This window comes from Plectropomus leopardus, chromosome 12 (genome assembly GCF_026936395.1).
Source record: "Plectropomus leopardus strain MGB_pleo_1.0 chromosome 12, ASM2693639v1, whole genome shotgun sequence".
NCBI lineage: Eukaryota > Metazoa > Chordata > Actinopteri > Perciformes > Serranidae > Plectropomus > Plectropomus leopardus.
In genome coordinates this window covers 17,902,454-17,929,460 of record NC_142187.1, presented here as the reverse complement: position 1 = coordinate 17,929,460, position 27,007 = coordinate 17,902,454, and the positions used below count along the sequence as shown (strand labels likewise).

At 41.2% G+C, this 27,007-nt stretch overlaps 3 protein-coding genes across 3 annotated transcripts in view; 1 reads left to right on the top strand and 2 right to left on the bottom strand.

Moving 5' to 3' along the window:
- The window catches only part of LOC121950959 (protein unc-13 homolog A), a 55,924-nt gene extending 54,818 nt beyond the window's left edge, over positions 1–1,106 (bottom strand). The window contains exon 1 of the mRNA XM_088085372.1: positions 780–1,106. Within this exon, the coding sequence (XP_087941498.1) occupies positions 780–801 (22 nt within the window). The 5' untranslated portion in view covers positions 802–1,106. The remainder of the gene's footprint in view (positions 1–779) is intronic.
- A 4,014-nt stretch (positions 1,107–5,120) lies between these two features.
- LOC121951934 (BTB/POZ domain-containing protein 2-like) lies at positions 5,121–10,378 on the top strand. Its single transcript, XM_042498431.2, has 9 exons — positions 5,121–5,677; positions 5,768–5,887; positions 6,371–6,527; positions 6,893–6,998; positions 7,089–7,286; positions 7,420–7,612; positions 8,543–8,630; positions 8,737–8,883; positions 9,309–10,378. Exons 1-9 carry the CDS (start codon positions 5,157–5,159, stop codon positions 9,468–9,470), a joined length of 1,692 nt encoding a protein of 563 aa, XP_042354365.1. The 5' UTR covers positions 5,121–5,156; the 3' UTR covers positions 9,471–10,378.
- Positions 10,379–11,497: 1,119 nt separating this feature from the next.
- LOC121951933 (elongation factor 2b) lies at positions 11,498–25,847 on the bottom strand. The gene is made up of 14 exons (XM_042498430.2): positions 25,565–25,847; positions 22,016–22,230; positions 19,167–19,348; positions 18,861–19,072; positions 18,576–18,751; positions 17,137–17,242; positions 16,466–16,718; positions 16,156–16,351; positions 15,302–15,425; positions 14,905–15,147; positions 13,230–13,583; positions 12,935–13,117; positions 12,467–12,599; positions 11,498–12,165 (listed from the first exon to the last, which is right to left on the bottom strand). Exons 1-14 carry the CDS (start codon positions 25,565–25,567, stop codon positions 11,972–11,974), a joined length of 2,574 nt encoding a protein of 857 aa, XP_042354364.1. The 5' UTR covers positions 25,568–25,847; the 3' UTR covers positions 11,498–11,971.
- Positions 25,848–27,007: the final 1,160 nt, after the last annotated feature.

Genomic DNA, 27,007 nt, shown 5'->3' with positions numbered 1-27,007 from the left:
TATTCCACCTGAATGTGAGGCTGGAGGTGGTGTTACTTTATGAGCAATCACAGCAGATGCTTATTCATCGCACTGAGAGGCAACAGTGTCAGCATCAGGTGCTTTCGGGGAGTCTGGTAGGAGGAGGTGACGCATCGCTTCAGGGAAAACGTTGATAAAGGAGTGACGAGCATCTCCAGCCGAGTATTCCCTCACGACTCCAGCGGAGCGGCAGCGCGGAGGCGGCGCCGGTGCGGCAGCGGCAGGGGCTTTTCCTCGTCCTCCTCCTCCTTTGACTCACTGCCCACGCATGAATGAACAGAGCGGATGGCGCGCGCGCGCACACACACACACACACACACACATGCACACGCACGCACGCACGCACACACACACACACACACACACACACACACACACACACAACACCAGGGGAGGAAACAGCGGTTCTCCTCCTCCATGGAGACATTTATAGAAACAGTCATGTTTGCTTGTATTAACAGTCACGACTGCCTTTAACAATTTTTGCTGCCAATCATTCATAAACGGCGTCTTTTAGTAAATTGCACAAACATGTCACTCAGCAACAGTGCCGTTAAAAGTGTCCCAGTGGCATCCCCCACTATAAACGTGCTGTGTTTCCGTAAGCTGCTGTGTAATTTAATGACTGATCAGCACAAACCCTCTGCTGCTACACAGACTTTTCTACGGAGCTGATAACCTGCAGGCTCTGTCAAGACAACTGCTGCAGCTAGCACTTCAATAAAATCAAACACACAGGCTTTCATTTCGTCTCTTACCTCCCACACATAGCAGGGACATCTCTGGTAGCGGCGTGAACGTCCCCGGCTGTCCTCTACTGAGTGCTCCGTGATTTGTTTGGTCAGTCCGTTGGTCTCCTGGTTACAAAAAAATATATTAAAAAAAATAAACCGGCAAAGCGTTACCCTAAATGGTAACGGAAACCGATTAGCATCATGTCAGAGGCGACTCGTCTGTTTCTCCGCGGAGCTGTTGCTCTTCTGGCAGGACAAGACACACAGGAGTGAAATCCTCGCCCCCCCCCACCCCCCTCTTATGCCTCCTCTGCATTGCCTCAGCTCTCCTCCGCCGCTGCTCCTCCTGCGCGCACAGCCATCTTGTTTCAGCAGCAGCAAACCTCCGCGCGACGACAGCTCACCCGCGCCGCGCCGCCCTGACGTCACGGTTGATGAGTAGCAGGCAGAGAGAGAGAGAGAGAGAGACGCGGGGTGAACGGAGGAGAGACGGGATGGGGCTGAATTAATATCAGCCAGACCGGTGTAGCCTAATGCACTCAGTGATGCCAGGAAGGAATTTCATTCATTGTTTGTAAAGTTACAAATGTATTTGTATGTGAAACTTGTCTTTTCTAGTATAGTTTTACTAATATAGGCCTACCCACGTTTGCAAACTGCATTTATAATGTAGCTGTTATCATTTTTATTTTATTGAACTTGCCAACAAACAGCACCCTGGCAGCCCAGCTAGCATTTTTTGGTTCTGAAAAGAGACTGGTAGCCTACAATGCAACCAATGCAGTTTTTTAGTAACGTTTTCAGCTGCTTCTTATAGTTCCCAGAATGTTCTTCTCATAAGATAACATTCTCTATAAACATCAAAAATGTAAAAAAAAAAAATTGTTTTTTTAATGTTAACATCACACACATTTTCAAAAAAAAGGTCTGTAATCTCAGTCCCATAGAGTGTATATATAAATGGATGACACACCCCCGTTTACACCCATTAGGTCTATGCTTAAGTGAGGTTTAATATCTGAGATGTGATGTGATGTCATTGAGAACCAGATTCTGCGCAGTAGTGATGTCAGCAGGGGGGAGTTCCCGCCACCACACCTCACCGACCAATCACAAACAGCTCTATTAAATGTGAGCACCCAGATTGGCTGTCACATCTGTCAATCATGACAGAGAAGCTCCTTTTTGTAGAATTCAATAACACATTAAAACTAAACATATAAAAATGAGCACCTCAACAAAAACAGGGGGGCACAAGGGGTTCTCGCGACCTTGGAAAGCAACTCCAATTTCCAGAAGAAATCGCCAACACCAACCGCCGACCTGACATAGTGCTTTGGTCAAGATCAACAAGGCAGGTGGATCTTCTGGAGCTGACGGTACCCTGGTAGGAAAGTATTGAGGAGGCACACGAGCGTAAGCTGAGGAAATACCAGCCCTTCATCCACGACAGCCAACAGAGGGGGTAGAAAGCCTGTAACCTTCCAGTCGAAGTGGGTTACAGGGGCTTCCTAGGGCAGTCACTCTGGAGAGCATTAGGAATTCTTGGAGTTAATGTGTCTGTCTGCAAAAAGTTGGTCACAGACATCGCCAGGTGAGCAGAGACGGCATCGAGGTGGCTCTGGCTGAAGAGGAGTGACCAGTGGGGCAACCAGGCTGGCAGAGTAGGGAGGGCAGCGCTAAGTGGTGAGTGGACCTGAAGGATGGAGGGAGCGGTTCCAGGACACTGGTTCCACTGTCAAGTCTGCCTGAGGTGTTGTGGGCCAATCGACGAAACACCATTGACGGTTGGTAACCACCTGAAGACCCTGTGTCGTCACATGTCTGAACCACGAGGCTCTGCCTTAGATGGAACAATGAAGAGAGCAGTTTCTTGTATGCCATCCACTTCACATACAAAGAGCAGGGGGAAACTCCTGCCAGGTGCAGCAGCTGTGATATAACATCATGTTCTGTAACTTTTTGTATCTTTGTGGTTGTTTAGTGTGTCTTTGTTGTTGCTTTGCACATCTTTTTGGTTGTTTGCCACTTTCAGTAGTTGTCTTGAGTTTCTTTGTGTGTTTTTGCAGCTATTTTGTATCTCTTTGTTGTCTTTTTGCATATCTTTGTGATCAATAAGAGCGTCCTCAAGTGACATTGTGCAGGTTGGGGGGGGGGGGTAACACTTTGGACCCCTGGGCCCCGTAAGGCCCATTCCAAAATCTAGCCATGGTGTAAATATCAGGGCAGTCAGCAGTTTTGCACTGGGGCCCATGCGGTGGTGGAGCTCATCTTCTAGCAATATTTTGGGTGGAGAATGACTCATTCCAAGTGATTCATCTGCCACCCCGGAAATGTGGCAGGGGCATAATTATATGCTTATTCTAAATTAACTTTAAAAAATACAACTATAAAACAATATTCCATCATTAACGGGTAGGCCTAATTACTTCTTTTCTGTGAGGGTACAGATATGCAATAATGATTGCGGGTTATTATGTTGTCCAATGCCATGGCTTGTCTGGCTAAATGCCCTTTTTGCAAGACTTTATTTTTATTTTTTAAATCATTTTATGTTTGCTTTTTTTTGTAATTTGGTCCATGGCATTAATTCTCAATTAAAATCGTGTTGTGTGCCCAACATCTACATTTAAGTTCAGCCCCTGTCCCTGAGTCATCAAGCAGCAGAACATACTTAGCTTGATTGTTGCAACTGAATAAAGGCCTACTTTGTACCTTTGAAAGTAGCTTTATGGTTGGTTTATTGTTTAATTTATTCAAAGAACAGCATTTTCTCATTTTGTGTGAAGACAGGTTAATTTTGAATGGTTATTTATTTTTTAGACCACAAATGTGTACACAATGTGGTATTGCTTTATTGTTGATTGCTACAAATAAATGTAGAGTGAATTTGTATGTGCAGCAACTGCTAGGTGCATATAGTATTGATCGTGAGACACATCATATGTACGCTAGACAGCCATTTCCCTTACTCATTAAGCCCCTTTACCCCTGCACAAAAAAATGCTAGCAACAGCTAGCAACAGCTAACAACTGTTTTTTTTTAATGCAACAGGAAAGTATATAAACAACATTCAACTGACTCTGCAGTTGCCACAGGTATTTATCATCTCCAGCTCTGATCGACATTGATGGAAACACAACACCCAGGTGATCGCGCTAATTTTAGCCACTTAACTGGCGGGATACAATGATGTGCCACAACTGTTAGTGTCCACCTAAGCAGCGCTCACACAATGATCCAACTTAGTCTGCACCAAGTTTGAAAGCTAGACTGAATAAATGAGTAATGTATAAAGAGAAGTAACCACTGTTTTCACTCGCTCCCTCCAGGCTGCTTTCTACCTGTTTGCTGGCCTATCTGTGATGTCGAGTACACAGCTCTGCTTTACTGGCAATGATGAAGCAATCTATAGCCTATTTTGAGCAGGTTTACCCTTGTTTAAAAAAACCCATGTGCACGCCCTAATGCCAAAAATTTACTGTATGTTATTATTATGCCTTATGTACACCCGGCAAAGCGTGCTATCTTTAAAAAAAATAAATAAATAAAATGGGGGTGGGGGGGCGCTTTTTGTCACTTGAGCACCAGCCCCACAAAATATTGGCGTACAGCACTGGTTTTTGCACATATTCAACTTATCACTTCACTGCATTTATCTGACAGCTTTAGTTACTTTACAAATTAAGACTTTCACATAAACACTTCCTAAAATATATTTTGTTATAAATTAAATTACCCTAAAGTTAATACACTTACATCTGAAATGAGAAGTTGATTTATTTCTTTTCTGACTGTCAGAAAGTAACTGGCAACTATTTTGATGACGGTTACAAAACCATCAAAGATTTTGTGAAAACATAACTTAAGCTGCTCCAAAAAAGATGGTCAACCAGCTCAACTATGTTAAAGTGTTTTCTTTTCAGTCAGATTATTTCAGGGTGTGTTTTTCTATTTTATTTTTTAACTATTTTAAGGTTTGGGCTGTTTAAAAAAACAGTTTAGGGGTGTGGTTTTTTTTTTGTTTGTTTGTTTTGGGTTTTTTTTGTTTTGTTTTGTTTTTTTACATATTTTCTCTTCATTGGGTATTTTACTTGTAATACTTTACCATAGTTTTTTCTAGATTTGACTTACTTTTCTTGAGTAGCATTTTCATTGCAGGACTTTTCCCTATAACAGAGTATTTTTTCACAGTGTGGCATTAGTACTTCTACTTCGATAAAGGACCCGAGTACTTCCTCCATCACTGGTTGAATAATGAACCTCCAGCGCAGATGGATAGCACCATGTAATACAAATAATAAACGCCAGGGAGCAGCTACAGGCAGATATGACTGTTGAAACTACCAGAAATACTCAAACCGATGTAGTGTGTTGTTTACGCCTACACTCGGCTCAAGATGGCTGCTGGAGACAACAGCGGCAGGCCTCATTGCCTTAATTTCTCCGGTCCGGGTCCTCTGGGAAACAGCCAGCCCAGCAACAGCGTTTTCTCCATGCCAGCATCCAACGGCGGTGCGGTCGGTGCGGCCGGCGGAGCACAGGGAGCAGCGAGGCGACCCAATCCACAGCTAGGGCCTGGAGGGGGGGAAAGCAACGGTGTTTCGACCGGAGCTCCGCCGACTGCGCAGAACTCCCTGCAGCAGTCCGCTGCGGCAGGTGCTGCGGCAGCCGGAGCCATGGCCACCCCGGCGTCCAACATGGCAACCACCGCGGCGTCAAACGCGTCGGCAGCGGCGGCACCGACCGCCACTCCGGCAGCTGCGTCCGTGCTGGTGTACCGAGAGCCGGTGTACAACTGGCAGGCGACGAAGAGCACCGTGAAGGAGAGGTTTGCTTTCCTCTTCAACAACGAGGTGCTGAGTGACGTGCATTTTCTGGTGGGCAAGGGGATGGGTGTTCAGAGGATACCTGCGCACAGGTAAGAAACTGCAGCGCTAGCTAACTGCGAATCTGCAAAAGACGCCGCCTGACCTCTGTGTTGGTCTTTGCTGTTGCTGATTGTTGCCAGGTTTGTTCTGGCTGTGGGGAGCGCAGTGTTTGATGCCATGTTCAACGGTGGGATGGCGACGACCTCAACGGAAATCGAGCTTCCTGATGTGGAGCCAGCTGCCTTTCTGGCCCTGCTGAAGTAAGGAGCGTGCGAGGGAGAGCGAGCCATTTAACTGCTAATGCGCGCGTCCTGAAAGTGGGCGTGTATTTTTTTTTTCTTTCTTAAATTGAATTTGTCATATCAGCAGTTTTGAAATAGAAATAATTTGCGGGTAAACTGAAGCACATGCAATGCAACATAAAATGCATTAATGATGTCATTATTATTACCTCTGTTAAAAAAAATCGATTTCAAAATACTATTGGCAACGTGATACTGTGGTGAGGGCATGATGGATGATTTAAATAAAGCATAACGTTATCTGTAACTCACTTTCAAATTTGTGAAACCTTTATTCAGTTAGTGAAAATGCACCTGTCATGCAATTCACAGCTTTTTTCACATGTAGACCACACTGAACCAGCACACTTGGAATGCGGGTTATATGAATAAACTGGCTTTGCCTTAAGTTATGGCACAATAAAATTTGAATTTCTCATATAAGTTTTGGACTTCCTTCAGGTTTCTCTACTCTGATGAAGTCCAGATCGGGCCTGAGACGGTGATGACCACACTATATACAGCTAAAAAGTATGCAGTGCCAGCCCTGGAGGCTCACTGTGTGGAGTTCCTCAAGAAGAACCTGAGGGCAGACAATGCTTTCATGCTTCTCACACAGGTCTGCTGCCCCCTCTGTGAACAAGTTCTTGTCTGTGACTTGATGTGTTTGATTGATTTTACTGCCTTTATTTTTTAACGTCATTTAGTGAGAAACTGCAGCATGTTACAGCTCCTAGTTTTGCTGCTCTAGATGTGGTGTGCCAAAACTGTCAGTATGATGCACAGCAGAGCTGAAATTTTAGACCCACAGTTAGATATCGGTTTATGTCGATGATACTATATAGTCCTACTCATAGTTCTTAGTGCAATAGTTCATTTCTGCAATACAGAACCAAACATTGAACTGTCATTCTTGTAAGTGCAGATCTCAATTCTGAATTTTTAAAATGGCTGTGTAATAAAAATGTGCATTTTTTGTTTCAGGCACGCTTGTTTGATGAGCCTCAGCTTGCCAGCCTCTGCCTAGAAAACATTGATAAAAACACTGGAGATGCTCTCGCAGCTGAAGGCTTCACGGACATAGATTTGGGTAACTTGTGAATGTTGTCATTATTGTCACATGTTCTTTTTCACAATAACAACATATTGACCACTGGTTTTTCTTATTTCCCTCCTTTAGATACATTGGTGGCAGTGTTGGAGAGGGACACTCTCGGGGTGAGGGAGGTGCGTTTGTTTGGTGCTGCGGTGCGTTGGGCAGAGGCAGAGGCTCACAGGCAGCAGCTGCAGCCCACGCCTGAGAACAAGCGCAAAGTGCTTGGCAAAGCTCTCACGCTCATCCGCTTCCCTCTCATGACCATTGAGGAGTTTGCTGCAGGTGAACAGAAACACTGTGGCTTTACTTGTGTTTGTCTTGCTCTCGCTTTTTGTCGATTCTTCTTTCTGCCAAGACAATCACACGACACGTTTCAGACTCTGATTGTCCTTGGGTCTTGTCCTTGTTCCTTCAGGTCCAGCCCAGTCCAGTATTCTGACTGACAGAGAGGTGGTGAGTCTCTTCCTCCACTTCACAGTAAACCCAAAGCCTCGTGTTGAGTTTATCGACAGGCCTCGCTGCTGCCTCCGCGGGAAGGAGTGCAGCATCACACGTTTTGGACAGGTAGAGAGCCGCTGGGGTTACAGCGGGACAAGCGATCGCATTCGGTGAGTGCTATGCACTTAAATTTTTTAAATCCTCTGCTCCTCAATGTGCATGCTGTGCCAGAACCATAGTTAATGCTTTTTCTGCAGTCACAAGTGAAAGTGTCAGCTGTCAAAAAAGAGGTCTTTTTGTAACTAGGAAACAAAATTAAAGGAATACTTTGCATATCAATTAATCATCCCATGTTTAATTGAATTTGTGAAGAAAATGCCTTCACAGTGAGTGACGAATTCAAAGATTAATAAAATTCTTCATGAATGGAAGCCATACATGACAGCCTTTTAACTACAGTAAAACTATATCAAATCCTCCATTCACAAACTCTCACACAAGTCATGCAGTATAATCCACGTCTCATTTATTCAGTCGTATGCTCAGTTTTTCCCAAACACACAGCCCTTTCTAATGAGGAATTGAATTTAAAATGAAAACTGCTCTCTTCAAAGCCAAAGTGCATTGACAAAAACAATAGATCTACCTTACTGAATACAGGAGCTGCTGGTCTCGATCAGTTTGTTTGTGTTATTGTGCGACTTTGGTGTTTTAAAGGGTTAGTTCAGGTTCAGTGTTAGACCAGCGGCCTCTGTGTTCAGTGAGGTAAAATTAGTTCAGTTCCCCATCAGAAAGGGCTGTCTGTCAGGGAAGTAACTGGATAAATGAAACACGATGATTTGAGATTGAAAAAGGATGTTTCGATATAGTTTTCTGTTGTCAAATAGGGTTGCTTATGACCTTTTGAATTTTCCTCATTTTTTGATTGCTGATACACGTCAGAGCCCTGTGAGTTAAACAAACTGTTTTCCCAAACGGTTATTTAGGGGTGAAGTATTCCTTTAAATAACACATTATGAATACCGTTTTACTGCACTCCACAGTTAACTATCACACCCTCTTCCTTTCTTTTATATTCCTGTTCTTTTTTTTCTTCTCAGGTTCTCAGTAAACAGAAGAATATTTGTGGTTGGGTTCGGTCTCTACGGCTCAATACACGGACCCACAGACTACCAAGTTAACATACAGGTGTGGACCTGAACCCTTCAGAAACGTTGTCACCAGTTTCACTGTACGTTGTAGGCATGCAGTATAACAAGATGTGTATGTTTGCGTCTGAACTCTCTTAATGCAGATCATCCACACAGACAGTAACACAGTGCTGGGCCAGAATGATACAGGCTTCAGCTGTGATGGGTCGGCCAACACCTTCAGAGTCATGTTTAAAGAACCAGTGGAGATATTACCCAATGTCAACTACACTGCCTGTGCTACACTGAAGGTCTGTGATGAGTTCGTAATAACAAATACAAATGCAGCACTACACTGTTTAGGAGAGCATGCTTTTAATTTCCAATCTAATAAAAGATACGCTTTTTTTTCAGAGCTGCAACTAACTATTATTTTTCTTTCATCATTTGGTCTATAAAATGTAAAAAGTAGTGAGAATTTCTTATTCTTTTTCACAGCATTCAAAATGAGACATGGAGAAATAATGAGAGATGGAGAAATAATGTTGCTACTAGTCTATCCCTCTGCTTACAGGAGCTAGAGGCTCACAGCTGCAGGTTCAAATTCACGGTTATGTAGCTAACGTTAGCTAGAGCCTTGAATCACTACACCTTGCTGCTTGCTGCTGCAGACAACCTCAGTGCCTCTATGCAGCAATGGCTCTGCCAGTGTATTCACCCTCTGTCCGTCTTGCAGGGCCCAGACTCTCATTATGGGACTAAGGGAATGCGCAAGGTAACACACGAGTCATCATCCACTGGCACAAAGACGTGTTTCACCTTCTGCTACGCGGCGGGCAACAACAACGGCACTTCTGTAGAGGACGGACAGATTCCTGAGGTCATCTTCTACACATAGTCACCTCTGACAAAGCTATGATCTTCCATCAAATGTGACAACCTGACACCAGCGCGGGGCCACACCTCAGCAGCCGTTCTGGGGACTAATCTCTCAGACATCATACTGTTCCCTCCATATAGTGCACTACTGTCGGCCACTTTGGGAAGACAAATAGCGATGTAGGTCACTACATGGGGCGTAGCTTGTCAAATGAGATGCTGCCTGTCTCTCTCGGCAGCTTCCTCTATCCCTTTGTGTTGTAGTGATGCCAGCCTCTGAAACAGACATGACTGTTACAACTCCACAAGGGAGGGAGGGAGGGAGGGAGGAGCCCCTCAGATTATTCACAGTATTGATGTCGCTGCTGTGGATTGATGGCATAAAGCTTGACACTGAATTCTACTTAAGATGTACAATTCCCCTTCCTGTACTCCGCAGCATTAGTGCAGGGGAGTCACAACTGTATGAATGTACAGTTCATCAGATTTGCCAAGACAAGATCATCATCACAGTTCAGTACAGACCAGCATTTCACTCAATCCCACATCAGCTGTAACTTCCATAGACTTCATAGGCTTTACGAACACTTTGAATCAAACTCCTTATTAATCTTAACAACATGGTAATGCTAAGCAATTTTCAGGTTTCTACATACAGTACAATCTGTAATATCTTGCGTCCTTGCTTGGTAGTTGCCTATACCCAAGATACCTTGCACTTCTCGGCCTTGCATATGTTCATTTGGTTGTTCTATGGATGCACACTAACTCTTCAGATATGTTTCTTTTTAGCTTTGTTTTAAAAAGTGAGGGCGGAAGAGCTTTCCCTCTTGGTGCGGAAGTTAAAGGGTTGTATATTAAAGTGGCATTTATTAACATTATATATGTAACTTGAATTAACTATTGATTAAAGAGTGAAGAAAAAGAGTATTGTGGTGCTTGTGTTTTTGGAAAAGGACCCACCACAGCCAGGAGAAACACTTAACTTATAGAAAAAAAACCCAAACATTTTGGGAAACATTTTATAGGGTTCCCTCTTTTCCTTGATATCAAACTTTGTGACTTTGTGAAAAAAAGTTCTTGAGTAAAGACATTGCCGAATGAAAGTGCTTGAATCTATATATTTTGTGCAAGAATAGAAATTGTCTATATTAATCAACTTACATAATATATTGTTTTGCTGTGCTGTTAGAGAAGACAAGAGACCACATAGTCAGCCATCATTGTAACAGACAGCAAAACTGATTTACACATTCACACTATTTTTTTCTCTCTCTCATCTGTGTGGTTATGTAAAGTTTGCTAGCTGTCCACATAAAAATTCTCAGTGTTCGCAAACGATGCTGTGGTTCTTGATTTTGATTGAATAGGGCCTGGAAAGTCATTGAATTTAATGTTTAAGAAGATGTAGGAGCCCTGACGTTATGTTTGTCTACTAAATCTAAGGCTAAGCTAAACCCATCTCAGCCGGTTAGTTTGGCTTAATGCATCAACTGTAAACAGAGAAACAGCCTGGCTCTGTCCATCCAGCAGGACCTCCAACGCTCACTGACTGATGGGGTTATGTTTGGGACTAATTATTTACCGTTGTTTACTGAATGCAGTTAATTACAATCCTGAGAACGAAATGCATTGGGGGAGTTCACAGTAAAGAAGGAATAGCGAAATGGGAAAAAACAACAAGAATCTTAATAAATCATGTATTAATAAAACTAAAAAGTATAAAAGATAAAGGTATTAAAAGTTACACACTCTTCAGCCTTATAGTATTCTTATAAGTGCAACATTAAGTGGTTAAGTACTGTTTATTCTTTGTTGGGGAAAAACTTTTTAATTGGCAAGAAGGGTGGTTTCCTTTTTTTTGTTGTTGCTGTTTTAGTCTTTGTGCTAAGCCTTAGCAAACACAAGAGTGGTATCGACTTTCACACCTAAATCACTTCCTCAAAGCTAATTAGCACATTTTACGATATTATGAACTATTGTCTTAATAATATTAGAATATGATTACAAGCTCACTAGAGAAATAATGTTATTTCAGGAGTCACATTTTTTAAAGAGCTGAATGTTTTTATTTCTGACATCCACTGAACAAACTTCCCATCCAGGGATTTTGACTTCTGAAACACTTTATTGTGGTTTCCATGGTTTATCAGGCCCTGACCCATTTTAATATGCATTATTGCAGCAGTATCACAGTGCACTTTACAGGCCCATCCCGGTAAATGAGAGGAGAAAAGGGGGAAGACGTGGAGGAATAGAAAAAACAAGAAATGCAACTGCTTTGATCCAATTGTTCCCCAAAACCCTCGCCCTAGGCACTTGGTGTACTGTAGCTGAGAAATGAAAAAAGCATCACTGCTTCCACTAGCCTACAACGAAAGCTTAAAGCTTTGTTTCTGCTGCGGACTCAAAGTCAAAACAATTTGTGCAATGTATCTTTAAGCCTGTGCAAAGATTTTAAAGTGCCCACGGGGTAAGGTTTAGAGATTGATTTGGTATTTTATAATCTGGGCTCAGTGTTTACAGTTTGTCCAAGTAGTTGTCAAGGGCAGGAATGCCCTCTTTCAGACCTTTACGTTTTCTAATTTCAGCAACAATCTGGGAGGATTTGGTGCTGGGTTTGTACGGGTCATCCTCGAGAATCTGCCAGTGGTCGAACACGCACTGAGGGAAGGCCTGGCCTCCAGTGTTGCTACGCAGCTCAGCTGTGAACCCTGGAGGCAAGAAATACAGATAAACGCCAATGTTTCAATGATTGGGAGAATAAGAAATAGGGTTGCAAATCGTAATCACCTTACTTAATCAATTATTGTTAAAATTAAAAAACTTTGCTTCCTTCCAAAAATACCAGATGTCTTTTTTCCTCAGTCAAAACTCACATGTAGAATTACATTTGGGTTAAAGTATTGAAAATCTAGGAAGATTCATACAATATTTATCATGAAACTACACAAGTACGAGTCACATCCCACAATGAAAGACATCAAACGGCACAGCCTAAAACACCAAACTCACCAAAGGACTCGTTGACAGGCAGGTAAGCTTTCTGCGCAAACATTGGAGTGCCTGGCACTTGACTTTCCTCAAACACATGACCTCGTTTTCTGTTCAACACACCATAGGTACAACCAACCACATGTTCCGGGCACTGCACCGACAAGAAGCACAGCAGTCAGACATTAAGTGTGAACTAACACCATCAACTTAGCATTAAGCATAATTCTGAGAAAAAGTGGCAAAGGATGAATTTTTTCCCCATACATAAACAAATTGTACATAATCCTGTTGATAATCTGTTGATAATTTTTTGAGTGTTTTAAACTGAAAATTCTGGCAATAACTGTTCGGATATCAACAGTGTTTTATAAAAAGAAACTTTCTTGTTACAATAATATTTATAGATTTACAAAACTGATTTGGGGTCATCTGCAATTTGACTATTTTGCTATGATGTCTTTGGAGGTAATACATTTCCATACAGACCTGTATCTCCACCAGGTATACAGGCTCCATGAGTCGTGGCTGAGCAGTGAGCTGGGAGGCGTACAGGACTCTACGAGTTGTGGGAATAATCTGTCCTCCACCACGGTGGATGGCGTCTGCGTGCAGTGTCACGTCATGAATGTCAAAGCGAACTCCGCGCATATTCTCCTCACATAGAGCACCCTGTATGATGATGACAGAGACTGCAACCTTATTCTCAGGAGTATACAAGGGCATGCCTTTAAAAGAATAACAGCACAAATGTGTCAGTACAATGTGGCATCCGATTGCCCACCTCTTTAGACGCCCACTGGAAACCTGCGATGACGCTGTCCTTAATCTCGCTGAGGTACTGGACACCCTTTGTCACGTCGACCAGCAGGTTGGGCCCACTTCCGTCTGGACCGAAGCACCAGATCTTTCTGACTTCTGTCACATCCCACTCATACTTTTCCGCGAGGTAACGGGCACGAACCTTGAGGTCCTGGCGATGACTGACCTCCCCCTTATCGATGTCTTCAGCCAGGCCCTCGGGGAAAGGGCGGGCCTTCACGAAGAGACGATTGTGCTTGTTGGGGGACTTAGACAGACACATCTGGCATGATTCTTCCGACACTGTCTCTCTGTAAGTCACGACTGGGTCTGATTTCTAGAACAAAAATTGAGAGTATGTGTGAATGTTGCAACAGTGTGAGGAGTGCATTTTGTTGTGTTTTTATCTTTAAAATAATTTGGACTTTAAGTGTTGAAAGGATGATTCTTATTTTAACTTGGGCCTTATTTTCGTAGCTTTGCTGTTATCATGAATATGTGTATTCAAATGTACCTTACTATTCACATGCACACAGCTATGTTAAACTGCGGATGGGGTCCAGCAGAAAAAGGTGTTTTAGCCATTTAAAAAAATCCACCCAGTGGAAGCTTACACTATATTGAGAGTATTTGTACCACTTTACCTTGATATCAGACAACCTGTTCTGACAGGTAAGCCACTATCATGCTACCAGACTCCATTGACAAAAATGGTTATTTAAGCTTCCAGCAGCTGCTGGTCTTATGCTGTCTCAATCAGTTGGTTAGTTTTTGTTATTGGTGAATCCAAACTAACCCTTTAAACACCAAAGTTACACAATAACACAAACTAAAGAAGTGAACAAGCTAGTGGTAGACCAGCACCTCCTGTGTTTAGCAATGTGAAATTACTGATTTTCTAAATGGAGTCTGGCTTTAAAGAGAGCTATATAAAGGCTTCATATGTCCGTGGGAAATCACTGTCCACTCGCGAATTGACAATCTATTCAAATACTAGCGGCAATTCTTTCCTTAGCATGATAACATAACAAACAAAAAAGTAGTTATGATAATCATAAATTGAACAGACACACACGCTTAACAAACCAACACAGCTAATACATTAACCACAGCACAGATGTTTTTTCATGTTAGACTTAAATTAGAATAATGACGGACAAGTTTTAATAAAGTGAGGACTGGTATTCCACAGTTATGTCCCTCTGTATTTTAAAGCATATTATCCAAGAGTTGTGCAGTAATAGGGAAAATAAGTGTCCTCTGCTTGTCTTTTTGGATACCAGTTAATATCAGAGTTCATTGAAAAGAGGTTATGAAATACATCTGGTAAGCTGTGCTTTTGAAACATACATTTATACATAAAGACATTTGTTTGATAAATACTGATATTAAAAATGGACAGCAGATTTAATTTCTTCAAAAGAGGAGCTAACGATTCCCTCCCGCAGTTACCATTCGGACAAATTTCTTTTCGACTAACATAATGTTTTGCAGGGAAGAAGGATACGTACTGGCCCAAACCATGTTACAGTATGATGTGTGTGGATACATTAAGCTATAGTCGAGAGTTATGGATAAGTACCTATACAACTATACTTCAAAAGATTTAAACTGTCCCTTTAAGTTTGACATAGAAATCTCCGTCCTCCTTGTCTCACCTTCAGTGGAATGCAGGCATGGTCTTCCTCAAGGTCCTTGAGGCAGATCTCCAGGTGTAACTCTCCCGCTCCGGCGACGATGTGCTCCCCAGACTCCTCGATGATACACTGCACCATGGGGTCAGACTTGGCCAGACGCTTCAGTCCCTCCACCAGCTTGGGCAGGTCAGAAGGGTTCTTGGCCTCCACAGCGACTCTGACTACAGGGCTGACGCTGAACTTCATCACCCTCATGTTGTGGGCCTGCGGACAGAGTCACCAAGATAAAAGTACTGTTGTAACAGGAAGAATTATGTCAAAAACAAGCAATAACTTGTTAAAAATGACTGATGATCAACTGTGTGGTACACAAATATTTGAAGTACATTGTATACAGGGAAAACAAACAATACGCTACTTGTTCGTAGGTGGTAATAGTCCCTGTCTTAACCAGGTACTGGTCTACTCCAACAAGACCCACGATGTTGCCACATGGGACATCTTCAATAGGCTCCGTATACCGGCCCATCATCAGAATGGTCCTGGACGGAAAGAAATAAGGACATGGTTGAAAGAAGCTGCCGACAACTACATGAAAACAAAAGGCTGCCAGAAGAAAGTCAAAACAAGTTCATTTGTATAGCGTCATACACATACATACACATACACATACATATCATACACAAATAGGTGCTTTACAGTCAAAAACGATGATAATAATAATAATAACAATAATAATAATAATAATAATTACTATTATTACAAGACCAAATTGAAGAATTAAATAAGAAAAATAATAGGGCAGGTGGGTTTTAATAATAAGTTCAGACAAAAAACGAAAAAATAGATAAAAGTACCATAAAAAATTATTACTAAAAAGCTGCAGAAAAGACAACAGTCTCAACCTCAGTTTGAAAAATGTAAAAATGGCCACATTGGGAGCATATCTTAAGTCAAAAGGGAGCTGATTCCAGCAGCGGGTTGCATAGTGACAAAAAGTTGTTGCACCACATCTGGTTTTAAGCCGGGGCGCCACTAACTGAGCAACCCCTACAGATCTGAGGGCTCTATCAGGCTTGTACTTAGCAAACCTATCTGAAATATATTTTGGGCCCAGACCATTGAGTGACTTAAGTTATTTGTGTATTTAATTGGAAGTCAGTGCAAAGCTCTGAGAATTGGTGAAATGTGTTCTCTCTTCTTGAATCCAGAACTATTTTTTTCACAAAATCTCAGGCCTCTATGTAGCTGGCTGTTCGACAACATGCTCACCTCTGGATGGGTTTTAAGTAAAGGTCCTCCTTTGTGCCAGGCTTGAAGTTTGACCCCATGATGCGCACTTTGAGGCCAGTGGACACAGTGCCAGAGAACACGCGGCCAAAGGCATAGAAACGACCCTTGTCGTTGGTTGGGACCATCTTAGAAATATACATCATCAGAGGACCTTTAGGATCACAGTTTTTAATACCTGAGAAGACAGCGGAGATATCAAGTCAGCCCTGAAAATGGTGTGTTACAAATTAGTTTATTATTTCATGAAACCAAATCATTCTGTGCAGTTCTGTGAAAACGTTCCACTGACCCATGGCAGCCTCGTCATCTCCTGGCCCTTCGTAGAGCAGCTCACAGCGGTATTTCTGTGCAGTGACGGGGGAGGGCAGGTGGATGGTGATCATCTGGAGCAGGGCATCTCCAGCAGGCAGCCAGTGACGCATCACAGCCTTCAGCAGGGGCTTCCCTTCTTTCTCCTTGTCATCTGAGTCCAGTTTAACACCCAGCTTCTCAATTAGTTTGGCTGTCTCTTCCTTCTTGAAATTCATGATGGCATCAAAAACCTGGAGTACAGTGACAGTGAGCAAAGAGAAGGCATCAAACTCAAGCCCAAAGGCATTGCCTGAAAGTCACTGCGTTAAAGTCAGCCTCAACTTTTTTTTAAGCCCCAATGCTTACACTTTTATCAAATCTTTCAAATAATTCTGATGGCAAGTTTTCATCTGTAGATAAATAGACAATCCTGGCAAAACTGGTGCAGTCTGTGTTGCTTTCATCCCATACATATTCCAGACTTTGCAATAGCATCTTTTTGGTGCTACCATTACAAGGTGCAAAAGGACATAAATGTTCAAATCCTACATGTAGGCACTTTAGATTAATTTAACAATACAGAGACATGTGAAGGTCATTAGAATATTTAATGCTTGACTTCGTAAACATATTGATTGTTAGTTTATGTCACTTTTTCTTTACGTTTACCTTATAGATGGGGTCCAGAACGAGCTGGCTGAAGGTGCGGGGAAGTTTTTCGCCATCAGGACCAGTGGAAGACTTACTAAACTTGCCGGCACTTGGGTCGAAATATCTGCGCAAATAAATGATTGCATACCATCATGACACTCAGATGATTTGATGTTTTTATGTGTAATGTATCAGTTATTAAGAAAATGTCTTTGTGCATGTGCAAGAAAATTTTAAAGACTTTACAATGGCTGAACATTCAGGTATTGCTGACCTCGCCTGGTTTTACTACTTCTTGTGACGTAGAAGTGTACTCCAGGATGTGGTTTGTATATGATGACATCACTAGGTGCATCGTTATTTACCACTTTTAATCCACATTTTCAATTTGCACATAAAACAGCTTGAGATGAAATGTCAAATTTGGGGGGAAAAAAGATCATAAATAACATTGCAAACAAGTTTTTTTACACTTAGGAGATGTGGAAAAGTTGGTGCATTGATAAAAGGAAAATACAACTAAGTGCAATGGAAATAGATTTGGCAAATAAATGATGATGATGATGATGAGCACTCATTGCACAGGCCATCGCAAGTTTTCTCTGTCTTTTCTGGATGGCTTTTACGGTCCCAACACACTAACCCAACAGTCCTCCATCTGTCAATGTCAGGTCGTTGGTGAGCATCTGTCGCCCTAGTTTTTGCAATTCGTCTCACACCATTCACCTTGCTCTTCTGGTTCCCCTTTTTGAAGGACGTATATGGAGTACTGCCGCCTGCAGGTTTGGAGAGTTATTTTCTCTCACATGGGCGCAGAACAAACCTAGTAGTTAGTCGTTGGCTGTAATCCTTGCGATGTGTTCAAGCTCAACTTTTTGGTCAAGATACAGGCAATGTGAGGCGTTGCAACACTTGGCCTTCATCGCCACTAGTTTTTGATGTCTAGTTGGTGTGTCTAGGCCTTAAAACACATATGTCTGCACATAGAGCTGTTACCAGCACTGTTCCAAGGGCGCATAAATGTAGTGTCAGTTGTTCGACACTCACTATTTTCATTCTTGTGTACTTTCCGTTGTTATACATACATTGTTTTGTAGGTTTGACTGATGCTCAAATCTTTTTCAAAATTAGGTCATCTCCTTCTGACCTCTACTGAAGTGGCATCTGACTGGAGAATTGACGCTACCTACTGCTCATCTTGATGAACCAACTTCCAATACTCGCATAACAATTGTGGATGGAAAATGGATGCATTTTCTTTTGCTGATTTTCAGAAAATCTGGATGGGAACCCAATAACTGTTGGGTCAGGTCACCAGTGCAACACAGCACACTTCAGAAACACAACACCCTTGAAAGTCTCAACCAGAGAGCGCAGTGAAACACTGCTTTTCAGCTTCATTATAAGTTACTACGTGAAGCATATTTCTGTCTGGATATGTTTATCATCATGTTTACCTGTCACCCCACAGTTTCTTCATCATGTCCTCCACTTTCTTACACCTCTCTGCTGGTTCCAGTTTATTTTCTTCTTTTGTGAACTTTGCAACATACATCTCAGCAAACTGCTTCAAGGTGAACGCCCAGCCGTGGAGGCCAGAGCCAAACCCGACTGTACCAACTACAGGGTCAATCTGAGGAGATAAGATCCAGTATTCTTTGTTATCCCAGCTATAGAACATGAAGCAACAATTCAGAGCTATTTTAGGATGTCTTTGTGTCTGTGTGCTTTTTCTGCCTCACCATGATGTTCCCCATGGGTCCCCCCTCATCCTCTCCATAGGTGGAGATAATGACGTTAACAGACTCTATGATGCGCTGAAAAGTCGTGAAGAGATCCTCTGGGTTCAGCTGCAGCTCAAGCAGAGCTCGGTCCATCTTATTCATCATCAGGACTGGCTTGATGCGCTCGGCGATGGCTTGCCGCAGTACAGTCTCGGTCTGCACACACACACCTGTCGGAGGAAACAAACAGGTGGGTGAAAAGGAAGTTTGTGTATGTGCGAGATGTGGAGATAGTAAGGAGGGTGCCAATTATTAAGTAATTACCTGAGACACAATCTACCACGACCAGGGCTCCGTCAGTTACCCTGAGGGCAGCAGTGACCTCGGAAGAGAAGTCGACGTGACCAGGGGAATCAATCAGGTTGATGAGAAAGCCGTTTCCATCTTTACACTGCTTGATAAACGCCAGGTCGTTGTCTTCAAGCTCATAGTACAGAGAGATGGCCCTGAACAACAGAGAGAACAAGAGAAGGCTGGGGACATGTTCACTGTTCACATATCACTACCATCATTAAATAAATGGAAAGTAATAGATGGATAAAATAAGGTTAATTTAAAGCAGCTAGAAGGAGCTTTTAACCCTTCAAAAAATGTCATCCCCGGGCACCCCGATCCAGGTTTTTACAGATGGAATTTGAACTTTTTGGCTTCATGCACCACTGATGAACCTTCATGGAAATGAACAGAGCCCCACTTTGGACGTTGTATTCAATTCTCTTTATACATCCATGGATTTCTCAGGCAGAGTTTCACAGTGAGTGGTATCGTGTGGTGAAGGGATGACATATTTTTGTAAGCCAACCCGGAGGTCAGCATCACACTGGTTCCTTTGTCAAAAACCTTATGGGATTTTTGAATGTGATTTTCAATTATCACCAAAAGTAAGCTCTGTGACGAACACAAGTTGATCATACTTCCACGTTTCCTTTATGATTATCTTCACAAATGAACACCACTTTTGTGTGTTCTGAAGCGTAAATGAAGTCGCCAGATGCAAAAAGCTATTATTAGGCTATAAACAAACTACACTGCGGCTGCGCGACTTAAATGTCAACACTCCGAATCTTTCAACTTCTGATTTGATTTAGCACGCTCAATTTGATGACGTCTAAATTGCGCGACAAACACTATAGTCTGATTTAGCCACTTGTGAGCAACCGCATAAAACATTAGAAGTTCAAAAATTGGGTTTATACGATGTATTTTATGCTACTGGAAGTGCAAAAATGCCAACAGACTTCCACATTTTAGGACTCATTACTTCACCACTCTATTTTAGCCAGTTAAAAGAAGGCAGGATACATTTCAAAAATTTTATTCTTGATTTAAGACTTTGTTTTCATGGCTGATATTGGGCACGGCAAAAACATGACGAGATGGAGACAACTGCGGGGGCCCTCGTCCTCCAAGACCAGTATGTTATATGTCGGTTTTGTTAGTGAAATACATTGTGAGAAGTGTTTCACAGTCGTCATACACAGTCATTTGTCTTACACAGCCATAAATAGTTACATTATCTCATCAATATGCATTCCACAAACAGCTGTTTTTAAAAAAGTATTAAAGTATTACAAATGATGTGAGTCTTTTTTCACTCCCTTTCAAAACAAATTTACGCGCTAGCCAGATCGAGGCCTTAAACAAAACAACGCAGTGGAGCTCATGTAAACACTACCACCTTTGCCCACAGGGACCGCCATAATCAAAACAAAATTTAACATCCTTGTAATTCTTTAACATTACATTTAACTGAATGAATTCCTAAACTGAGTCATCACAATAGTGGAATGAACCAGACACTTCTCTAACTTAAATGAGGCAGACATACTGGGTGGAGACTTTATAGTTCAAATGCCTCAGACTGGTTTACCAGGAAAGACTTGGGAAAGTAGAAGTAGGACTCAATGATAGTGCTGGTGCATTTACTGGAATCAAACTAATGCATCCCGAGAGGATTTCTAAAAATGCAGAAGCTCCACTTTACACATTTGAGCATAATATTTAAATTAAGGAACTAAAAAATCCTGAAGATGCTACAAAAAAAAAGGATTTTTAGTGTTGCTAAAATAATGGTTTCCAGGGGAAAACATGTTCTACCTTTACAAACTTGTTGAGATAGTTTTTATAATTCTATTAACAACCTGAAAAGAAAACAAACGCTGTAATAAGGACTCCACCTTGTATGAACTCTGGCACCGCCCAAATTAAAATTCTGCCAGCAGTGTTTTGTCTAAACTTGATGGACTTGTTTTAGTCAGGCGGGCGGGGCTGACTCAGGAAAACATCATGCCATGTCATGTCATTTCTGTGTACCAATCAGCGCTGGACCTTAGTCTGATCAAGCCGCACCCACATGGCCCTGATGCCGCTGATTATCTTAGATTTTGAGGGTTAAACTCTATTTAAGTAATAAAGTATGTGTCTTCCCATAATTTAAACTTCATTGTCGCTTATGTAACATATTAAGGGAATACTTCACCTCTCAAAATGATCATTTGTATTGCGATTACTCAACCCCATGTTATGCTGAATGCTGGGAGAGATCCTTGTCTTTCTTGTATAGATCCAGTGTGAACGAAGAATCTAAAAACTGACAAAATTCTTGCTGAATTGAAGTAAATGGGGGGCCACGTTTAACAAGAGCAAAACTATTTTAAAAAAAAAAAACGTTACAACGCTCATATTTTTAGTCGTATGCTCAGTACTTCCCAAACAAAACAAAACATTTTCGCTAAAATGTTACAAATGTTTAACAGCTCAGTTGCACTACTTGTCTGTGGGTGAGACTGTTTATGTGTGAGTGTTTTAAACACTTGAACTTTGCATATGACTGGATAAATAAGACTTTGATTACAATGCACGAGTTGTGTGCGAGTTTGTAAACAGAAGTTTTTATATAGTTTTGCTCATGTCAAACACCACACCCTATGACTTCTAAATCATCAAGAATTTTCTGTTTCTGTATTTTTCTGTTCACTTTGGGGGCAGGTGAGAAAAATTATGTTTTTTCCTGAATTCAACATGACACAAGGTGAGGGTAATTCATATTGAAGTATTCCTTTAAAAGGTTGCACAAATAACAGTTCCTAAATCCATTTCTCTGAACTACATACGTTGATTTGATGGTGATGCAGCGCTCCTGCTCGTCTTTGCGTGTGTCTGTGAAGCGGGTCTCTCCGGCACGCGCTGAAGCAATGATCCCTGCCTTGGACACCAGTGAGTCAGTCAGAGTGGACTTTCCATGATCCACGTGGGCAATCACAGACATGTTCCTGATGTTGGACTTCTTGTCCATGATGCCACGGATCTGATCCACCGTGAAGTTCACCTGGTGGGGGTCGAGTGCGGGAAGGGGATGGGGGAGGTTAGGGAAGGTTACATTCATCCATTGACAACCAGCAGAGCTTCATCTTATTCATCATATTATATTTGTCCACTACAAGATCTCTGCAGCCGTTTCAAGAAGAGTTACAAAAAGAAAGAAATGTTTGAAATTGAATCCACCAGCTTGACTCGTAGGATAGAGTGTGGGCACCACCACTCACATGCTGCAGCTGAACGGACCGAGCTGAACGATTTCACAATGACAAGTGGACAGAATGTCGCAATTTCATACTTTAAATTCTTCTCAAATTCTTGACATCAAGGTGAAACATACACGATGAATTTGATCTTTAACAGACTAATCAAATGGCAATAAATGCTCATGCACACAAATAAGATAAAGGTGCGAATAGATTAAGACTAAGGTCTTTTTTTAATATATATATTGGGTGTTTTTGCCTTTAATTGACAGGACAGTACAAATGGGGAGAGAGAGAAGGAATGGCATGCAGCAAAGGGCTGAGGCTGGAGTTGAGCCCGCGGCCGCTGCGGCGAGGACACAGCCTCTATACATGGGGTGCCTGCTCTATCTACTGAGCCACCAGGCGCCCCAAGGTCTTTTTAAGATGATGACAGCATTTTTAACCCTTTAGATCCTGGATTGACATCAGTTCTGTTGGGCTGCAATCAGACACAGGGAAAACTGGTTTGATTTTTTTGGGGTGAAAAGCAATGAGCAACTTGTCAAGACATTTCAAAAAAATTGCGGAAAAAAAGGGACAAGAAAATGAGTTGAGAATTAGCTGTAAGGAGATTATTAGATGTCCAAAAGCAGAAAAAAGGCCCAGAAAACTATATTCATAAATGTTATACACACGTGCGTGTGCACGCATACACATGCGTGCGTGCCCGCACACACACACACACACGGGTCATTCCATGCCAAATCACCCAAAATCCAGAACTTTTCCCAGTTCATGTAACAGCATAATATTTAAATTAAGGAACTAAAAAATCCTTAAGATGCTACAAAAAAGAAGATTTTTAGCATTGCTAAAATAATGGTTTCCAGGGGAAAACATGTTCTACCTTTACAAACTTGTTGAGACAGTTTTTATAATTCTATTAACAACCTGAAAAGAAAACAAATGCTGTAATAAGGACTCCACCTTGTATGAACTCTGGCACCGCCCAAATTAGCAAACAGCAAACGGCACATCCAGCAGCCTTTTAGAATGTATATGACGGCCATTAAAAGGTTAAAATATAATGTTGTCAGACCAGGCACTTTACTTTGGATGCATTTAAGTATTTCATGTAAATAATCATGTTGTGTTACAGACTTCCTGTACTGCGTAGGAACATGGTATATTTTCATTTAAAGGCCCTGAAAACCCTTTTTCAAACAGCATCTTATTATCGACCATGTGGTGCCACATAAGCACACCAGTTTTGGTTCTTGTCATTAAGCGATTTTCGTCAGCAGTGTTTTGTCTAAACTTGATGGACTTGTTTTAATTGGGCAGGGCTGATTTAGGAAAACATCATGCCATGTCATGTCCTTTCTGTGCAACAGTCATCGCTGGAAACACTTGAAATAAATTCAATGGCCCTGATGCCGCAGATTATCTTAGATTTTGAGGGTTAAACTCTATTTAAGTAATAAAGTGTGTCTTCCCATAATTTAAACATTGTTGCTTATGTATCATATTAATGGAATACTTCACCTCCCAAAATGATTATTTGTATTGTTCATGTCACAGGGTTCCTTAAATTCATGGGACCTTGCAAAATCCTACAGCTGTACTCCAAATACATTTTATGTTATGCATTTTATCAAGTTTGGCATTCTTAGTTAAACTTTTGCATTTTTGTGATTCTCTGTGTTTTCGAAACCTCACCAATAGCTCATTTTTTTACTGGGTTGGGTTGAAATTTGTCCTTAACATCACTTTTTTTTTTTATTGAGTTCAGGAATGTTGCAAGTTACAGCTTGTGATGACTTGGCTTGTTGATTACTACATCATCGCAACTAAAACTTGTTTGGGCAGATTATCACAGAATGGACTGCAATAACCCCAGCAGTATTTGATGTAGTTGAGATTAGCTAAGACTTGCATCATTGTTTTCTAATGCTAGTAATTCATGTTCAGATAGTTAAAAATTGAAATTGAAATATTGAAAATATTGAAAATGAAAATATTGTGTGTAAAGTTTGATAAAACTAAGATTTATATATTGAATAAGATGACATATGTAGTATGCAGTTATTACGATTGCATGCATTGTAGTAGGAACTCAACAGAAGTTTCAATATGATTTTTTTGTAGAAAATCCATGACATGAACTGGGAAAGGTTTTGGATTTAGGTTGAGTTGGCATGGAATGACCCTTACATGGAAAAGAAATAATTAAAATAAATAATAATAATAATAAAAAAATTTTTTTGCAACTTCTAAAGGTCATTTCTTGTCTGACTTTTTACTTTTTTTTTTTGTTTATTTTCAGGTAATTTTCTTGTAACTTTTGCTTATTGAATTCCTTCAATTTTTGCAAAAGGATAAGAAATATTTGTTCCTTGATGTGGGAGGAAAATATTGGCATTTTTCAGTGTAAGCCTTAGCATCGTGAATGTAATTAATATGACAAGAAAGCATTATTTAACGCCATGTCCGGCATGTCTGCCCACATAATAACAACAAAAACATGAACTTTGGGATGTCCACACAAATTTCACCACCACAATAAAAAGCTCTAATGTCATAACAGTATGTCATTATGTACCATTATAGATCGCCATCCACCACTTAAAATAATATCCACTGCAGCTGACGTATTTTATGTAATAATATATTTTGTTGCCTGTTACATTAAATGAAGCATGGTTATGACGGAATCTCTCGTAATCTACACGTATCTAAAATTTAATAAAAACATGATTAACATGTAGAGCCTGTCAGCTTATGTTGTTTTTCCTCCCAGCATATTAACACATGATATTTGTGCATACATGCTCCAGCAGCAGCAGCTATTAAAGGACTTGCTATGAACATCAAAGTGAGGCAGAGAGGGGACAGGCCAAAGCACTGTGCCTTATCAGCTGTCTCTCTGCTGCGTATGTTACAACGGACCTCACACACAGCCCTTATCTGATCATATAGCACCACCGGAGCATCGGTATCCACTTCACACACACCTGTCAGACTCCGCGGCAGCTTGTTGCACCATTATAACTTGCAAGAAAGTTACACGGCGGGGCGGCTGACAGCTCGTTTTTCACCTGCTACAAATACATGAAATGCTTAATCGTCGGGGTATGTAAACTGGTATCGACTCACCATTTTGTCTGCAGGTCGCTGGTCGTTGAGCGTAGTGGGTTATTGCTGTAACACACTGCCTAGGAGGGCAAGCAGTCCCGGTGGTGACAGGAGAGACACTGCCGCTGCTGCGGCGGCGGCGGCGGCGGCTGCCGTGTGTCCGTGCAGGAAGGAGGCAGCAGCAGCAGGGGGCGCTGCCGCTGCTTAACAGCCGGGTCTCATATGGCTGTTTGACAGCTGCTGTGCTGCATGGATCTTTTATGTGCTGAGGCTCTGCTGCTGAGTGGTAGGTTAATGTTGGTGCCTGTGTGAGAAAGAAAAATAACTTTATAATAGATTTGATGTATTTAATTAAATTTTGACCAAATGTGTTTGGTTTTTTTTTAATCACGGAGCCCCACAAAAGCAAATTGAAAAGCTGATGTTGAATTTTACTAGACTCAAAAGCTAATTTGGTAGTAAACGTCTGCTTACGCAGTTTGTATGCATCAAAGTATTTCATGTTAATAATGAAGCTGTGTTACAGACCCCGTGCACTGCTGGGAAAATGCTTCTTCTCAGGAACAAAACAACATGATATGCTTTAATTTAAAGGCCCTGAAATCCCTTTTTTTTCTTAATAGTCTTAGTATCAACAATGTGGTGCAACACAGGCACACTGCCTTCTCCAAAAGTTAGACTTGTTTTGGGTCTTTTAATCAAGAGACTTCTGTCTGCAGTTTTGTCTGAGCTTGATGGATTTGTTTTAATTGGGTGGGGCTGATATGGAAAAACTTTATGTGGAATAACTTCATGTCTCATCATGCCATTTCTGTGCACCCATCAGCAATGACATTTGAAATAAAATTCAATGATAGTTGCCGGCATTTTATTACCTTATTATTATTATTATTATTATTATTATTATTATTATTATTATCATCATCAAACTGCAACCACACAATCCTGATGAAGAGGATTAGTTTAGGTTTTGAGGGTTAAACTCTAATAATAACAACAAAGTATATATATATATATATATATATATATATATATATATATATATATATATATATATATATATATATATATATATATATATATATATATATATTTGCTTATTTCGTCCTGAATATTTTTTACATCATATTAAAGGAATACTTTGCCCCCAGAATGATCATTTGTTCTGTCTTGATCAAGAAGCTGGTAAGTGTTCAAAACACAGTCTGCCTGGCAGATGGATACACTTGCCTGTGTCTCAGTTGTGTTCAAGCAAACATCCCAGAGCCATTTAGATGGATCAATTCCTTTCAAGTAACATCTTCATTGCATTTGTTTGATTATAGTTTTACTTTGGCTCATTTTTTGAAACAGAAAAAACATTCTCAAAACTCCAGAAGCATTTGCTAAAATAGCCTATAGGGTTAAGCAAAATACCTTATGCAAAAGATCATTTCTCACCCCAAACACTTAACAAAACTTTAA

Coding starts and splice junctions, on each gene's coding strand:
- LOC121951934 (XM_042498431.2), top strand. CDS start 5,157: ATGGCTGCTGGAGACAACAGCGGCAGGCCTCATTGCCTTAATTTCTCC. Junction 6,528..6,892: donor CTTTCATGCTTCTCACACAG/GTCTGCTGCCCC, acceptor TTTTTGTTTCAG/GCACGCTTGTTTGATGAGCC. Junction 6,999..7,088: donor CTTCACGGACATAGATTTGG/GTAACTTGTGAA, acceptor TCCCTCCTTTAG/ATACATTGGTGGCAGTGTTG.
- LOC121951933 (XM_042498430.2), bottom strand. Junction 16,352..16,465: donor AGATGACGAGGCTGCCATGG/GTCAGTGGAACG, acceptor CTGTCTTCTCAG/GTATTAAAAACTGTGATCCT. Junction 15,148..15,301: donor CTATTACCACCTACGAACAA/GTAGCGTATTGT, acceptor CTCTGTCCGCAG/GCCCACAACATGAGGGTGAT.